Genomic DNA, 18,091 nt, shown 5'->3' on the forward strand with positions numbered 1-18,091 from the left:
TGTATATATGTATATGTGATTTTTGTGTGGGTATGTATGTCTTAATTTTTTTCAAAGTTTGATGAAGTTACAGTTTTAGGTCCAAGTTTAATGGTAATGTTATGTCATGAACATTTCCTATCTTTAATTCTCTAAAATCTCCATTTTTAAAAAGTGTAATTCTTCTTTTAAGGGGTGCTGTTATAATTTGTTAAGCCATTCTTTGATTAGGTTGTTTACAGTTTTTCATTATTATAAATAGAATGACAAACATCTTTATAATTCATTGTTTCTCAGATTATTTTTTGAAGATAGAGTTCCTATATGAGTGTGTATATACATGACATGCATATATAATTAAAATTGGAAATTTTTCATATATATTTCATATTTCTTGATAGACAATATTTAAGTTTTTAAATTTGCTTTTTTGTTATAGAAGTATAATGTATTTGAGTTGAAGAAACTTTGAAAAATGTAAGGGAAAGAGGAAACAATTACTCATGGACTTATATCTGTAACACAGCAATTGTTAACAATTTGGGGTGATTCCTTTAATTTTTTTCCTATATAATTGTGATACTATGATACTGTACATTAAATTTTGTAACCCATGTTTATTTTTAAAATTATATAATTTATCACAACATGGAAGAACACTTCTTATGTCTTCATAGTCAATTTGGTCATAAAAGGTAGCGAATCATCTTTTGAACTGAGGCTAGCAGCTGGAGGAGAAAAAAAATCCATTTAGTCAACCAGGAATTATATCAGTAAGGATGCTGTCCTTCCAACCTTCCTCCCTCCCTCCCTCCCTCCTTCCTTCATTCCTCTCTTCCTCCTTCTTTCATTCCTTCCCTGTCTCCTTCCTTCACTGCTTTTAGTGAATAATGCCAAAGGAGGAAATGTCTTTTGGAAGCATTTAGCAAGAGAACTAGATAATTACCGTAATTGATCCTGGCACCTTACTTGTTTTTTGCCCAAGTTGTCATTCACATTGAGTAACAAGATAGTATTGAGGTCTGTATATGTGTGTGTTTTCAGTGTAAGACAGCAGGTAATTAAATGGCTTATTTCTGTCATTCCCTCACTCTTTTTTGTTATTAGTTAGGGTGTACTCTTTTGAGGTTGAGATACATAATTAAAGGCTGAGCTTATAGCAAAAGTGCTTGACAGCAAGGAGTTTAAAGTCATTTACCTTTTGACCAGATTCCTATTCCGTGAATTTTATTAATGAAAGTCTACTTACTAAAGAGTCTCCACTGTCTTGCACCATGTATGTTTGACAGACTTACTGTTTAAAACAATGGGTCTAAATTTTGCTTTTGTATCTTTTTAGGTTTACCATAGTTACTTTTGGCCATTGGAATGGACGATTCCATCAAGAGATAACAACAAATGTTATGCAAAAATAATCTGTAATACTAAAGACAATGTAAGTGCAATTCTCAGTCCTTTCCAATAATTTTATTTAGTTTTTCTTTTTTTTTTTTTTTTTGAGATGGAGTCTTGCTCTGTCGCCCAGTCTGGAGTGCAGTGGCGCTGTCTTGGATCACTGCAACCTCTGCCTCTCAGGTTCAAGCCATTCTCCTGCCTCAGCCTCCCGACCAACTGGGATTACAGACTCTCGTACCACCACACCGGCTAATTTTTGTATTTTTTTAGTAGAGACAGGGTTTCACCATGTTGGCCAGGCTGGTCTTGAACACCTGACCTTGTAATCCACCTGCCTCGGCCTTCCAAAGTGCTAGAATTACACGTGTGAGCCACCGCACCCGGCTTTAGTTTTTAATATATAGCTTAGTTGGTCACATGGTACAGATGGCATTCCTTCAGTATTTCGCCTGCCAGTTGTCTCAGGTAATAGGTATCAGCAGCTGGCAAGGACCTTGGCTGTACTGCCTGCTCCCTCATCATCTTCACTGACACAGAGCCCTGCACTTAGTCAACAGGCAGCCAAAACTTACTGAGTGAAGGAACCAAAGGCACAACTTGAGAACTGTCTGTGTTTGTGTTTATAGAAGAGGAGCAATAAAGTCATAGACTACCTAAATATAATTAATAACAAAAAAGAACAGGAGCAACGCACATTTGATCCTCAGCAGCTGGCACTACTGAGAAAGAGCCCTTAATTGAGTTCTAAGATTTGATTGCCTGCTGCTACATGTAACACTAGTCTGGTGTTCTTACATGTAAATCTAAGGTATTTTAAGTGCTTCTTGTTCTTCCCACAGATATACTTTATTCATACCATAAACCCCCAATTGTCAGGGTGAATATGTGTAAGAGTACAATATGCAATACATTACAGTACTTCTTTTTTTTTTTTTTTGAGACGGAGTCTCACTCTGTTGCCCGGGCTGGACTGCAGTGGTGGGATCCCGGTTCACTGCAACCTCCGCCTCCCAGGTTCAAACAATTCTCCTGCCTCAGCCTCCCAAGTAGCTGGGATTACAGGCGCCCACCACCACACCCAGCTATTTTGTATTTTTAGTAGAGATGGGGTTTCACCATGTTGGCCAGGCTGGTCTCAATCTCCTGACCTCAGGTGATCTGCCTGCCTTGGTCTCCCAAAGTGCTGGGATTATAGGCATGAGCCACTGTGCCCGGCCTATGACAGTACTTTTTTAGCAGACACCTGTGAAAGCCTGTGAGCAAACTCTATACCTCACAGGGTTTTTTTCCATATGTATGAAATGAGGGATTGGATAATTCATATTTTTAAAGTTTTTTGACTGCTGCCACACATTGTAACCTGGGACACAGGTATGCATATACACACATTCTCTTTAAGTAGTATATTGACTCTTAAGAAAACTGATCTTTTTAACTTAGCTGACACTTTTATAAAGAAATGGCCTCAGTAAAAGTATAAATGATGTTAAAGAACCTATATGTTAAAAGCCTAGTAAACTCTGATATTGTTTTAATCTTGAAATTTGAATATAATTAAGCCATGTATCCTATTTGGAAACTACTGCTTTAGGCAGTAGGACAGTTACAGGTTGGTGTTTTGGTAGAACCGAGGGTTTTAGAAAAATTCCTGAATCCTCTGCAAAAAAGATTCAAATGAATATACTAGGATAACCCATAAAGAGCTACACAACTAACATAAAAAACAATTGTATATATAGTTTTCTTTTTCTTTTCTTTGTTTTTTTATTTGAGATGGAGTCTCATTATGTTGCCCGGCTGGAGTGCTGTGGTGCAATCTTGGCTCATTGCAACCTCTGACTCCCTGGGTCAAGCGATTCTCCTGCCTCAGCCTCCTGAGTAGCTGGGATTACAGGCACGCACCACCACACCCAGCTAATTTTTGTATTTTTGTTTTTCAGTAGAGACAGAGTTTCACCATGTTGGCCAAGGTGGTCTTGATATCCTGACCTCGTGATCCTCTTGCCTCAGCCTCCCAAAGTGCTGGGATGACAGGCGTGAGCCACAATGCCTGGCAGTTTTCTTTTCCTTTTCAGGCAAATTTTCTTAAAAGTTTATATGAGTATACATTAGATGTCACTTTTACTGCAGACAAAAGAAGAAAATGTCAGCCGTTCTCATCTGCAGTATATTAACTGCCCCTGTCTCACTGAGAGAGACTTCAGTTGCTCATAGCAGTCAGTGAAACCTTGAAGGTCTCCTTCCTACCAAGTAAATCCATTTTAATCATATGCATTTTGCTCTTTTTCCAATGTTACATTTGTTCAAATGGCATTGCTAGACTAATATGGAAAATAATTTTCCTACCAATAAACCTGTCAGTAGTTCAGGTCATAAGTAGGGTGACAGTGTTTTAGGTTATTTTCATAGATAAAGATAGTAATAGAGAAGATGAATATTTGTTACTGCTCTTTTGTCATGACCAATCTGAGGGGAAAGCTTGTAGAACTTGACTATCCCTGGGGCGTGCTTTATTCATTTTGAGTCAGTCACTTGACTTCAGCGTCTACATGTCCTTGACTCTAAATCGTACTTACAATGTTTATTAACTGCTGGCTTTTGTTCTCTGCTTTTTTTTTTTTTTTTTTTTTTTTTTTTTTTTACATAAAACATTTATAATAAAGATGAAGAAAGTACTCACCATCCAAAGTCAAGGAACATTAACATTTTTGCTGTATTTGTTTCAGGGCTTTTTTCTTATAAGAGATAAACCATCATATATGCAGTTTATAACAGCTTGTATTTATTGAGCACTTACTATGTACCAGGCACTATAGAGCTCTACAGGTATTAATTTATTTAATCCTTACATAATCCTGTGAGGTATATGTGCTGTTGTTTTCCCCTTTTTATAGATGAGGAAACTGAAGCGTTTGAAAGTTAAATAATTGTGCTCAAATCATTTACCTAGGTAAGGGCAGATCTGTACATTTATTCTCACACAATGTATATACCATGCTATTAACTATTATCTTATTCCTGTGCAGTCTTCTGTCTTCCTTCACTTCAAAAGGTAAAACTTTTGAAGTTGTAGGGTCTCTCATGCTTATGTTCTTTTGTTTGCCACCTATTTATGAATGCATAAACAAACATACAGTGTTGGTGGTTTAATTGCAGGTGGCATCCTCATTATGTAGAACTCTGCAACTTTTTAATAATCTCATTATTTTTTGAGACCCTTTGCACATTATTACATGGAAATCTATTTTAAGTGCTTTTTAGTAGTTCCTCCTACAGATACACGTTATTCATACCATATACCCTGAATTGTCAGGGTGAATATGTATAAGAGTATAATATGCCATATATTATAGTCCTTTGTCAGCAGAACAACCTCTTGATTGTTTCCAGGGAGTGATGGAACCTTAGACAAGCTCTGTACCCCACAGCCTGAGCTGCCTCATCTGTTATGACGAGATTGGACTAGATAGTCTAGTCTGAGTTGGTGCTGAAAATCTGTCAGCTTGACAGTAGAGTGCATCAGATTTCTCTGCTTTGGGCAGAGGCAGCCAGAGTTTGACATTTCTAATTTATCCAAAATAATTTCTACACAGGTATTTTAGAGTGCCAGACATTTTTCTTTTGCTTTCAAAAATGTTTTCAGACTTTGCCGGGCACCATGGCTCACGCCTATAATCCTAGCACTTTGGGAGGCTGAGTTGGGTGAACTGCTTAAGCTCACAAGTTCAGGACCAGCCTAGGCAGCATGGCGAAACCCCATCTCTATCAAAAACAAAACAAAACAAAAAATGTTTTCAGACGTCATTGCTCTTGTACTATTTATTTATCCTCAAAACCTTATTTAAAATTACTTTTAAATTTTTATTTTTATTTTATTTTTTAGAGGCAGAGTCTTTGTCACCCACGATGGAGTACAGTGGTGTGATCATAGCTCACTGCTGCCTCCACCTCCTGGGCTCAAGCATTTCTCCCACCTCAGCCTCCCAAGTATCTGGGACTACAGATGTGAGCCACTGTGCCCAGCTAATTTTTATTTATTATTATTATTTTTTTGTACAGACAGAGTCTCCCTATGTTGCCAGGCTGGTCTTGAATGCCTGGCCTCAAGTGATTCTCCTGCCTCAGCCTCCCAAAGTGCTGGGATCACAGGCTTGAGCTATGCTGCCCAGTCAAAATGACTTTTTAATTTGATTGACTACTCTCAAGGGTCCCATCTATTACAGATAGTCTCTGTGGAGCTGAGATAATCAAATACAGGATGTGAGGACACCCTGCCCTTTGGTAATATTTTCCAGAACATTTTGGTGATTAAAGACCTGTAGGCATCTTTGCCTTTTGTATTTTTTCTCATAAAATGAGTAATCACTTGTAGCTGTTTCTTGTCCCTTCATTCCTGCTTGAAGTGAACATCATACTCTCTGTTTTGGTTCATGTTGGGGAGTCTTTAGGCTAAATAGCTGCTAGTAGCAGTCATTAAAGTCTCTGGCCGTTTTTCCAGGTGCGGTGGCTCACACCTGTAATCCCAGCACTTTGGGAGGCCGAGGGGGGTGGATCACCTGAGATCAGGCGCTCGAGACCAGCATGGCAAACCCATCTCTACTAAAAATACAAAAAAATTCGGCGGGCATGGTGGCGTGTGCCTATAGGGTCCCAGCTGAGACTGAGGCAGGAGAATCACTTGAATCCAGGAGGCGGAGGTTGCAGTGAGCGGAGATCACACCATTGCCATTGCACTCCTGCCTGGGCAACAAGAGCGATACTCCATCTCAAAAAAAAAAGTCTCTGCTCATTTCTGAGTTGCATTGTTAAGAAATAGACTGGAGAAATGCTCTAAGGCTGTGTAGGAAGAGAAGGGGAGAAAAATCAGCTTAATTGCATTATTGGTTTTTTTTTTTTTTTTACCTTAGGAACGTGTTGTGGGCTTTCACGTACTGGGTCCAAATGCTGGAGAAGTTACACAAGGCTTCGCAGCTGCACTCAAATGTGGACTGACCAAAAAGCAGCTGGACAGCACAATTGGAATCCACCCTGTCTGTGCAGAGGTGGGTCATCTACACTTCTACAGTTTAAAAATGCACACCACCCAGCTTATACGTGGCAGATCTAAGACCCTGAGTTTGATAATGATTCCTCAAAAGAGGGCCTTATCTCTAAAAATTAGTTTTCATCTTTCAATATTGATTGCTCATGGTATGAGCTGGAGGCTTCTGTCATGTCATTAAGTGGTAAAAATCATGAGAGTGAGTTATAGAGCTGTGCCTTAAATATTTTATTTATCATATCTTCTAAATTATTTTCATGGCAATCAGTTAATAATGGAAGAGCTTCAATCTTAGTTATTCCACAGCTATCTTGAGGCTAATTGATACTGTCTGCCTCTTCAGCTTACAGTATCAGTGAATGAGATTTGAAAATGATGCTTTCCAAAGATCAAATGACAGTAGAACTAGAAATTGACCAATCTAGGCCTCTGGGTGTCAGTGTTTCTTCGCTGCCAGTTATCATCCAAGAGTTAAATACTGTAATACCTAACTGCATAGGAATGGTAAGCCAAAAATGTGTTTATATTGGAGAACTTGGGAAGATGTGGGAGGAGGCATGTCATACTATACCAGCTTATATATGGAGTTGAAAATGGCAGCGATTATCTGTTGTAGCCAGTGGCTTCCAGGGTGTACATTGCACTTGCAAACACACACACGCATGCACACACGCATGCACGTTCTTGCCAGATTTCATTCAGCAGCTCCATGACTGGTTGTTCTCTCTGTTCATGATTGCCTTTGTACAACTGAACTCATTGCTAAGTATGTGGAATGTCAGCTTTAAGACCTGGAAAAACGTTTTAGCTTTCTTTTGCTTTGTCTTCTCTGTGATCAAGAATCCTCCTCTATTAATAGGCACCTGGCTGGGATATAAGCCTAAAATATTAACATGTTGAGAGATTAGAGCATCATTTATTTCTTTCATTTATAGAAAGCTTCTGTTTTTGTGATGGAAATAGAATTAAGCTTCAAAAAATATAAAAACTGAAGTCTTGATTAATGCCCTTAATGTGTGATAGATCTTTTATTTAGTGTAATGACTCAAACTGCCTGTGTTGGGAAGGAGCCAATTAACTTTGCTTTCTTAAGTACATTAGTTTCCCAGGGCTACTGTAACAAAGTACCACAAACTGGGTGGCTTAAAAATAGCAGACATTTTCTCTCTCTCAGTTCTGGAGGCTAGAAGTCCAAACTCAAGGTGTCAGCAGGGCCAAGCTCCCTCCAAAGGCACTAGGGAAGAATCCTCCCTTGCCTCTTCCTCTGCCTTCTGGTAGCAATGGCAATCCTTGGCATTCCTTAGCTTGCAGATGTATCACTTTAATCTCTGCCTCCCTCTTCACATAGCCTTATCCCCTGTGTGTCTGTGTCCAAATTTCCCTCCTCTTTCTTATAAAGAAACTCCAGTCATTGGATTAGGGTCCACTCTAATCCAACATGATCTCATTTTCACTTGATTACATCTGCAAAGACCCTATTTCCAGATTCACAAATACTGGGGGTTAGGACTTGATCATGCCTTTTAGGGTTATGGGGACACAATTCAACCTACAATAGTGAATATATTTAAAAATGTAGATGCTGTTTCAAAATACTCACAAGCTTCAATAACCATTTTTGTTAGGGATGAAAGAAAAGACAATTTTATTGTCTTTTGTATATGAGTGTCTAATTTTTTTGTCTGAATTCAGCTCTCAGTGGGCTTGTTGAAAGAAAGACTGCTGTGTGCTGGCCTCTGACCCCCTCAGGAGGCTGTTGTGCTGCAATCCAGCAGCAGCGTGTACAGCAGCATCTGGCAGGGTGACTGCCAGCTGGGCAGAAGGATGCAGTGAGGATGCAGGACGTCTCCTAAAGCCCATGGCTGTGGGGAGGTCAGCCAAAGGCCTGTTCTCCTTAGTATGCCTGGCACATTTGGGGCTGTGCATCTCCATCTGTTGGTCCTCTTATGTTGTTGAAGCTCAGAGGCTGAATTTTCTGATGCTTTAATAGGACTCTGATATTTTTGTTTTCCCCAAGCTATTGACTGATTAACAAGATAAAAAATTGGGTGAAATCGCACTCTGTGAACACACTTGTCAAGCTGTGTGTACAGTGCCATGCTGGACGCTGGGGACGCAGCAGGGATTTGAGTAAGCTTAGGAGGAGAGGAGACAGCTGGGTGATGTTCCAGTTAACAGTTCCGTCTGACAGATCCTAGGATCAGGGTAGATCTAAAATGCTGGAGGCACCGGGGTACCACCTTTGTGGTCTTTGGCTCAGGGATTCTTGTGATCTGTTTTTTTTACTCACAGAGCACTTCTGACCCCAGATGTGTGGGGGTTTTGCTCACACGAACAACCAGTTCTCCAGCTTTCTAGACACCAGCTGGGTGACCTATAACATAACTCAATTCTGATACCAGCTGCCTGGAGTTAGCATCAGATCCTACAAGGGCTCATTCCCATAAGACTGCCACCACTGCAGAGGCCAGTGTCAAGCCCAGGACTCCTATACTTCTGACCTACCAGCTATAAAGTCAAGGGGTTCCCACGATAAATTGCTAGCATGGCTCACAGAACTCAGGAATAAACTTTACTTATGTTTACTTGTTTATTATAAAGGTTGCAACTCAGGAACAGCCAATTGGAAGAGATACACAGGGCAAGGTGGTTGTGGGGAGGCAGGAGACAACAGAGCTTCCATGTCCTCTCTAGGTGTGGCACCTTCCCAGCACCTCGATATTCACCAACCTGGAAGTTCTCCAAACCCCTCATTTAGGTATTTATAGAGGTCCCATTATGTAGGCATGACTGATTAATCATTGACCATTCGTAAGTACCCAATCTCCTGCTCCTTCCCCATATTGTAGGGGACCAGAACTGGGGCTAAAAATTCTACCTCTGATGACATGGTTGGTTCCTCTGGCAACCAGCCGCCATCTTGAAGCTATGTAGGGCCCCACCAAGAGCCACATCATTAGCATAAGCCCAGGTGTGGTTGAAAGAGGCTCATTATGAATAGCAAAAGATGCTCATCTCACTAGTGTCACTCAGGAAATTCCTGGGTTTTTGAAGCTCCCATGCCAGGAATCAGGGACAGGATGGAAGGCCAAATATGTATTTCTCATCATTTCACAATATCACAGGATGTTGGGGCAGGATGATTCTGGAGGGAGTTCTTACCTAAAACTAGAAGAATGTGTGGACATTAGCTAGTGAGAGAACACTGTACAAAAGGCCTGGGTGGGAAAAAGGATGGCTCGTTCAAGGAACTGAAGAAGACTCTCAATATTGCCATAGCTTAAAGAACTTAGAGAGTTTAAAAAAAAAAGTGTGTGTGTGTGTGTGTGTGTGTATATATATATATATATATGCTAGAGAAACAGGTGGGTAAGTGTTGGTCTGGTAAACTAAGGAAGGGTATTTTGACTGCCTTTGGGGCATTGTGATTCAGCCAAAAGGTATAAAGCAGGGAGTAACATGGTCGGGTACATTGTTCAGAAACATTCCTCCAGCTACACCGTGGAAGCTGGACTGAGCGGGCAAGTGGAGTGGCAGATCCAGTTACGTGGCTGGTGAGGTAGATGAGAGGAGATGATAGTGGCCGGAGGCATGACAGTGGAAATGGAGTGACACTGTTGTATTTGAGGGTAGAGTTGATAGTACTTGCCAACTGGCTGGGAATGGGAAGAGGGAGAGCTGAAGACCACTCAGCTTTGTGTCCTGCCACAGGAAGTAGTAGCAAGAGCAGACTCGTGACAGCGATGATGAGACCACTAATGTGTATGAGGGCCTGCTGTGTGCTGAGTACTGTGTCCCTGCCTGTTGACTAACTTAGTCCTTATGAGCACCCCACACGGTGGATGGGGTAGTATATCTGACAGACGAGGAAACCAAGGACGAAGAGGTTGAGTAACTTGCCCCTGGTTACCCAGCCTGATCATGGCCGAGCTGGGATTCAAACCCAGGCAGTCCAGACCCCAAAGCACCACACTGTGCAGGTGATACTGCATCTCCACAGACTGTCCTACCATATTTGGCATAGAATTTAAAATGGAACTGATTCTTGGTGGCAGCACAAATGTAGTGGAGACACACAGACCTGGGTTGTAATCTCAGCAAATTCCTCTCAGTGAGACCTGGCCATACCACCCAGGTTTTCAGAAGCTTGGTTTCCACATTAAATAAAATAAGAGTCCAGGCGTGGTGGCTGACTCCTATAATCCCAGCACTTTGGGAGCCTGCGGAGAGTGGATCGCTTGAAGCCCAGAGTTTGAGACCAGGCTGACCACATAGTGAAACCCCATCTCTACCAAAAATAACAAAAAATTAACTGTGCATGGTGGCATATGCCTATAATCCCAGCTACGTGGGAGACTTGAGGCACAAGAATCACTTGAACCCAGGAGGCAGAGGTTGTACTGAGCCAAGATCATGCCACTTCTCTCCAGCCTGTGCTACAGCGAGACCCTGTCTCAAAAAAAAAAAAAAAAAAAAAGTAAAATGGCCTGTCTCAGTGGCTCACACCTGTAATCCCAGCACTTTAGGAGGCCAAGGTGGGCAAATCATCTGAGATCAGGAGTTCGAGACCAGCCTGGGCAATATGGCAAAACCTTGTCTCTACTAAAAATACAAAAATGGCCTGGTGCGGTGGTACGTACCTGTAGTCCCAGCTACTCGGGAGGCTGAGGCATGAGAATTGCTTGAATCTGGGAGGTGGAGGTTGCAGTGAGCCAAGATTATGACACTGCCTTCCAGCCTGCAGCGAGACTCTGTCTGAAAAAAATAAATAAATAAATAAAACAAAATAAGAGAATATCTAACTGTAGGGTTGATTAAAATGCAATCTGTAAAGTGTGTAGGAGAGTTCCTGGCATTTAATAGATGCTGAATAGCTGCACCTGTTAGCTGCTTTTTTCCCCAGGATATTATAGAAGATGTGGCTGCGGCTTGGAAGGGGAGAAGATGTGGCTGGACTGAAAGGTCGTCATGACAGTATTTTTAATGGGGGTTGGAGAGGGATATGTATTGTGAAAAAGCTCCAGTGATTTTTTTTTTTTTTTAAAACCCTGGTTATGAACTGCTTGCTTTGATACTGGATTTTGAAAAACCAAAGGCTTAAAACTCCTAGTTATGGACATTTTTAAAAATTATTTTTAACTGACACAATAATTGTACATATTTATGGGGTACATAGTGATATTTTGAAACACAGAGTTTATAGTGATCAGATTAGGGTAATTAGCCTATCATCTCAAACACTGACCATTTCTTTGTGTTGAGAACATTCCATATCCTTTCTTCTAGCTATTTGAAAGTATGCATTATTGTTTAACTGTAGTTATCCTAAGGTGCTATAGAACATATTCCTCCTATCTGGCTATAATTTTATATCCTTTAACAAATCTCTCCCTATCTGCTTCTCCCAGCCCTTCCCAGCCTTTAAGTAATCTCTGTTCTTTTTACTTCTGTGAGTAAGCTAGCACAGTCACTGTGGACAACAGTATGGAGGTTCCTCAAAAAACTACAAGTAGAGCTACCATATGATCCAGCAATCCTACTCCTTACTGGGCATTTATCCCAGGGAAGTTTTTGTTTGTTTGTTTGTTTGTTTAAAGCTTCTTGATCTAGGAGGAGTGAAACTTGGTATTAGGGGTTCATAGAAGGAACTCTTTTCTCTGCCAAATGCTGGGTTCTGAGTTGGATAGTAATTGGATTTGCTACTGGACCCACTGTTTTTATCATCCAGACATATCCTGTAGGGAATGCTGTTCAGATGTGGTCCACAGAATGTTTATTAGTCCATAATCAGAGAAGGATAGAAATGAAGAAGAAAGTTTAGAAATTTTAACAATAATTTGACAGTGACTGATCTAATAATAAACATGGTGTTTTAATTTTACATGCCTTTTAAAATTTCATTTCCCCAGTACATTGTCAGTGAATTTCACAAGTGTTAGTCCAGTGGATTAATTAGAAATAATAATAATTTTTAAACCAGTCCTGAGTACTGCTTTAAACTGAGTGCTCAAAAATAGCCACAGCTCCATGGCCAGCTGTGGTAGGCTGGCACAGTGACTCACTTTGGTAAAAATCCTGGGCAGTTGAGAGCAATCTTTGACTCTGAGGAGTAATTACTTACAAAAGTTGACAAATTCCTTAGCAAAGTAATTTCCAAAGGGAATTACCAGAATTCTGGAATTGCTGGAAGAGGAGAGGCTACTCTTGTTTTGACTGAAGTCCTGTGTGAGAGGGATTCTCAGCGCCTGGGGTATTAGCAATGCATTTGCCTTATTCAGTGTGAGATGGGGTTGGTGGTCATTTATTCTGAATGCCTGAGCTGCAGTCATTGAGTAGGAAACGGATTACACATAATTTTTAGTAGTAATTTCAACAAATCAAATTCACTTATAGAGGAGAAAAACAATAGTTCAAGCGGAAAGCATTTGAAAATACTTCTTTGTAATGTCTTAAAATGAATTTTAGTGTCAAATATTAAAAGTGTTGGTGTTTTTTGTTTGTTTTTAATTTAATAGTATAATCCCAGTCTAAAGTGAGGGAGCCTTCTGTGGCTAGAAGTGGCGGGGACAGACACGAGTATGTGAGGTGGAAAGCCTCCAGGGGTTCCTGACCCTTGTACGAGTCCTGTGTGTTGGGATGGAAGGGCATGGAGGCTGCCCCTTCTGCTCATTTTTTAAAAATACATGTTTTTATAAAAATTCTAAAACAGTTGTGTACGAATGAAATCTGTCAAAGTTGACCTCAGCAGGTTTTTTCATTTATTTGAGACAGGTTCTTGTCACCCAGACTGGAGTGCAGTCGTGTGATAGCTCACTGCAGCCTTGACCTTTCAAGCTCGAGCAATGTTCCTGCCTCCGTCTCCTGAGTAGCTGGGGCTACAGGCACATGCCACTGTTCCCTGCTTATATATATATTTGAGAGAGACAGGGTTGCATTATGTTGCCCAGACTGGTCTCAAACTCCTGGGCTCAAGCAATCCTCCTGCCTTGGCCTTCCAAAGTGCTGGGATTGCAGGCGTGAGCCACGGTGCTTGGCCAGTTTTTTATTTAGACTGATCAATGATGGCAGTTTGGCATCCTCCATCTTTTTAACATAAGAACAACATCAGTATAAGACAAAACAGATAAGAGCTCATTTTGGTGGATTTAGTTTTGTATCCAAATCTCCTACAAGTTCTATTTCTAAATCAGTTTCTGAGAAATGGAACCCAGGCTTGCTTGCAAATTGATAAGCCTGGAATTTGTTTAAATGTCTTCTTTGGCTCTCTATTCTTTTCCTCATTTTAAAAATGGAAAAGAAAGCACGTTTGAATCGCCCTTAATACCCCTTTCTAACACAGCTATTTTTATGATCATGTATTGTTTCCCCGTCCTCATCTGTACTCATACATTTTTTTAAACAAAAGAATTCTATTGCTTTTCCAAAGAAGTTGTACTAGTTTACAGTGTCACCAGCATTGCATATAAGAGTGCTAATTAAAATGTTGCAAAATTCAGTGTCAATGTTTTTTCTATAATGAGTATGAAAAGGATAACTATTGGCCCAGCACAGTGGCTCATGCCTGTAATCTCAGCACTTTGGGAGGCTGAGGCGGGTGGATCACCTGAGGTCAGGAGTTTGAGACCAGCCTGGTCAACATGGTGAAACCCTGTCTCTACTAAAAATCCAAAAATTATCCGGGCATGGTGGCAGGCACCTGTAATCTCAGCTACTCGAGACTGAGGCAGGAGAATTGCTTGGACCTGGGAGGCAGAGGTTGCAGTGAGCCAAGATTGTGCCACTGCACTCCAACCTGGGTGACAGAGTGAGACTCTGCCTCCAAAAAAAAAAAAAGGATAATTATTTCAAGGATTTTAGCACATCTTTGCTAACAACGATGAGCCTCTTTCTTTTTATAATGATTGTTTTTTTGGGGGGGATATGAATTATCCATATTTTCTGATGCATTTGTATTATAAAACTTTTTAAGATACTGGCCATTAGTATTTGGTCTGGATTTTTTTTGAGAAGTAAAGGCTTTGTCACCGTCTGAAGCTAAAACAGACAAGATTTTTCTCAGTATTGTTCCTCCCTTACACAAAATTGTCTTCACCCTTATTCACAAGTATTTTTGTTTTTATGTACAGGCAATCTTGAGCAGTAACAAGTAAAAATTGTCCAAAACTGTCAAGTCACACAAATGTTTGCAAGGATATGAAACAAGGAGAACTTGTTAGTCACTGCAAATGAGAGTATAGGTTGGTTCAGGTACCTTGAAAATCTAGTCAAGCCAAAGTTTCACCTGCCCTCTGACCCAGCAGTTGTACTTCAGCTCTGTGTGCAAGGAGATGTGCTGGAATGTCACAGCATTGTATTGCAAAGAGCACATTGGCAACAGCTTGGATGGCCAGCAGAAGGAGCCCGAATGTGTGATTCATATTCACTAGTTGAATAATTAAATACTACAATATACACTATATATACTAGACTGTATGTGTTGTTCTATACTGTAGTGATTGAATCGAACTCTATTCAGTGAAAAAATGGAAGAATTAGCTATTTGTATCCATATGGGATACAAAAAAGCAGGGTAACAGAGGAATCTACATCATCTTGCCATTTGCAGGTAAAGCTTCTTAAAAAAACACAAGAGAATGCAGGAAGAAATGCCTAGGAATGATAAGCACCAACTCGGTGGAGGGAAAGGAGGAAAAGGCCATCAGGGTGGCACACATGGGGCTCTAACTGGGCACTTTATACCCTTCTTTATATCCAAAATATTCTATGGTGAATTTCTTTTAGAGGGTTGACAAGCAACTAGGGGTACCTGATTTGTTTTAATCATCCCCATGCTAACAAAATTCTTTAATAGATATAGCCTAAATTTTTTTTCTCTTTCACCTTGGTTTTAAAATGTCTTCCCCCTTTTATTCTCTGGAGAAATAGAAAATATCCTCGATCATACTACTTCTCTGTTTTATTCATTTTGGTAGTCCCCTAAGACGGTTTTAATGCATATGGCGTTATCTGAACTGTTCCCCATTACCTCATATGCTCAGGCATCTGAAGAGGTTGTGCTTTCTCTTCCCCTGCAGGTATTCACAACATTGTCTGTGACCAAGCGCTCTGGGGCAAGCATCCTCCAGGCTGGCTGCTGAGGTTAAGCCCCAGTGTGGATGCTGTTGCCAAGACTCCAAACCACTGACTCGTTTCCGTGCCCAAATCCAAGGCGAAGTTTTCTAGAGGGTTCTTGGGCTCTCGGCACCCGCATGTCCTGTGCTTACCACCGCCCAAGGCCCCCGTGGATCTTTTGGATAGGAGTTGGTGAATAGAAGGCAGGCAGCATCACACTGGGGTCACTGACAGACTTGAAGCTGACATTTGGCAGGGCATCAAAGGGATGCATCCATGAAGTCACCAGTCTCAAGCCCATGGGGTAGGCGGTGATGGAACAACTGTCAAATCAGTTTTAGCATGACCTTTCCTTGTAGATTTTCTTATTCTCGTTGTCAAGTTTTCTAATGTTCATTTTTTTTCTTTTTTCTCCATGGTGTTAATGATATTAGAGATGAAAAACGTTAGCAGTTGATTTTTGTCCAAAAGTAAGTCATGGCTAGAGTATCCATACAAGGTGTCTTGTTGCATGGAAGGGATAGTTTGGCTCCCTTGGAGGCTTTGTAGGCTTGTCCCAGGAAAGAGAACTGTCCTGCCGCTGAAATGGACTGTTCTTTACTGACCTGCTCAGCAGTTTCTTCTCTCATATATGCCCAAAACAAGTACATCTGCGATCGACTCTAGCCAAATTTGCCTCTGTGTGCTACATCACAGATGATTATTATTTTAAGGTCTGTTTAGGAAGAGAAATGGCTACCTGGCCAGCCATTGCCTGGCATTTGGTAGCACAGTATGATTCTCACTATTATTTGTCATGGAGGCAGACATACACCAGAAATGGGGGAGAAACAGTACACGTCTTTCTGTCTTTAGTTTATTGTGTGTTGGTCTAAGCAAGCTGAGATCATTTGCAATGGAAAACATGTAACTTGGTTAAAAGTTTTTCTGGTAGCTTTACCTTTATGCTAAAAACACAACATATAATGGTATTAGGTATCTATTCCTTTCTAAGACTACATTAGTAGGAAAATAAGTCTTTTCATGCTTATGATTTAAATCTTTTGTGGTAATTGCTTTTTAAAGGAAGTTATTAATATCATAAGTTATTATTATTTTGAACACAGGTGGATGTGAAGGATTTTCATTTTAAAACCAAGTGGTTTTGACTTTTTCTGTTGAATGAACAACTGTGCCTTGTGGAGTTTTTGCAGAAGTGTTTATGCTTTGTTAGCATTCCAACTTGCGTTATTATAAAGAGGTATTAATGCCTCAGTTATGTGTTTGTCAATGTACTGGCTGAGGATTCTATTTCAGCTGTCTTTTCTAACTGTAAGTTGAGTTTTGAACACGTGCTGTGGACATCAGGCCTCCTGCCAGCAGTTCTTGAAGCTCCTTTTTCATTCCTGCTCCTCTGTCTACTTGTATTTCTCAGTTACAGCACTGAGTGGTTGTTTCCAAGTACATTTCTGGGCCACCTCAGGGAACCCGTGCGTCTGCCTGGCATTTAGACAGCAGAGCCCCTGACTGTCCCCCCACGGCTCTGCCTCACGTCCTCATCTCATCTGGCTCTATGAAGAAATAGGAAATGGGAAAAGGAGAGGGCAATTGAGGCAGTTGACCATATTCAGTTTTATTTATTTATTTTTAATTTGCTTTTTTCCTCCAAGTCCACCAGTCTGAAATTAGCACAGTAGGCAGTATGAGATAGCCAGGCCTAATCATGTTGTGATTCTCTTTTCTTAGTGGAGTGGAACGTTCTATCCCCACCAGAAGGATTGTATCTTACAGACTTGTCTTGTTCAGATTCTGTATTTACCCATTTTGTTGAAATATATACTAAGTTCCATGTATTTTTGTTACAAATCTTCTGAAAAATACAAAACAATGTGAAACATTAAAAGGCGTTAATAATATCCACATGTGTGCCTTCTTACTGAATGATGGTCTTGGGAGTCTTTCCAAGAGTATTGAGTAGATCTCTGACATTGTGTTGAAGAACTAGCTGCTGAGTAGGCTCCAATGATGCTATGCTGATTTGAGTATAGATAGACTGATGAGTTCCTTGCCATTTCCCATCTTCTGGCAGTATCAGGCACGTAGATGGTCAATAAATGTTTACAGAAATGTTGATTACCATGTTCAGATTTTACATTCACATGCACTTAATCTTCTTAGGTATCACTTTTTAAGCAGAAACTCCTCTTTTATGTAATCTTTACCAAAAACCTTCCCAGTTTGTACTTCCTTTCTGTGGTAAGTAGTTGCTGTGTGCTAATAACAACAGCTAAATGAGTGTTTACTGCGACGCATGTAGGCACTGTGCTTGACACACCCTGGGTGATGTAATCCTTACAACAATCCTTTTAGAGAAGGTGCTTTTGTACCCATTTATAGATGGAGAAACAGGCTTAGAAGTATGAGTCACTTTCTTAGGATTACACAGCCAGTTAATAATGCATCACGTTTTTGAGGCCAGAGTTGGGTCTGTGACTTCAAAGGCCTAACCTCTTAGTTACCTCTCAGTGCAGCCTCTCATTCATCTCTGACAAATGGAAGCTTTTAGGTCTGCTGTATCAATTCCTG

General features: G+C 40.6%; 1 protein-coding gene across 3 annotated transcripts in view; it reads left to right on the top strand.

The window, feature by feature from the left end:
- TXNRD1 (thioredoxin reductase 1) overlaps positions 1 to 17,421 on the top strand; it is a 64,251-nt gene extending 46,830 nt beyond the window's left edge. For all 3 annotated transcript variants that reach the window (XM_008004482.3, XM_073021045.1, XM_037996605.2), the window contains 3 exons: positions 1,319 to 1,414; positions 6,282 to 6,416; positions 15,490 to 17,421. In XM_008004482.3, the coding sequence (XP_008002673.3) occupies positions 1,319 to 1,414; positions 6,282 to 6,416; positions 15,490 to 15,552 (294 nt within the window). In that variant the 3' untranslated portion in view covers positions 15,553 to 17,421. The remainder of the gene's footprint in view (positions 1 to 1,318; positions 1,415 to 6,281; positions 6,417 to 15,489) is intronic.
- Positions 17,422 to 18,091: the final 670 nt, after the last annotated feature.

Source organism: Chlorocebus sabaeus, chromosome 11 (assembly GCF_047675955.1).
Source record: "Chlorocebus sabaeus isolate Y175 chromosome 11, mChlSab1.0.hap1, whole genome shotgun sequence".
Taxonomy (NCBI): Eukaryota; Metazoa; Chordata; class Mammalia; order Primates; family Cercopithecidae; genus Chlorocebus; species Chlorocebus sabaeus.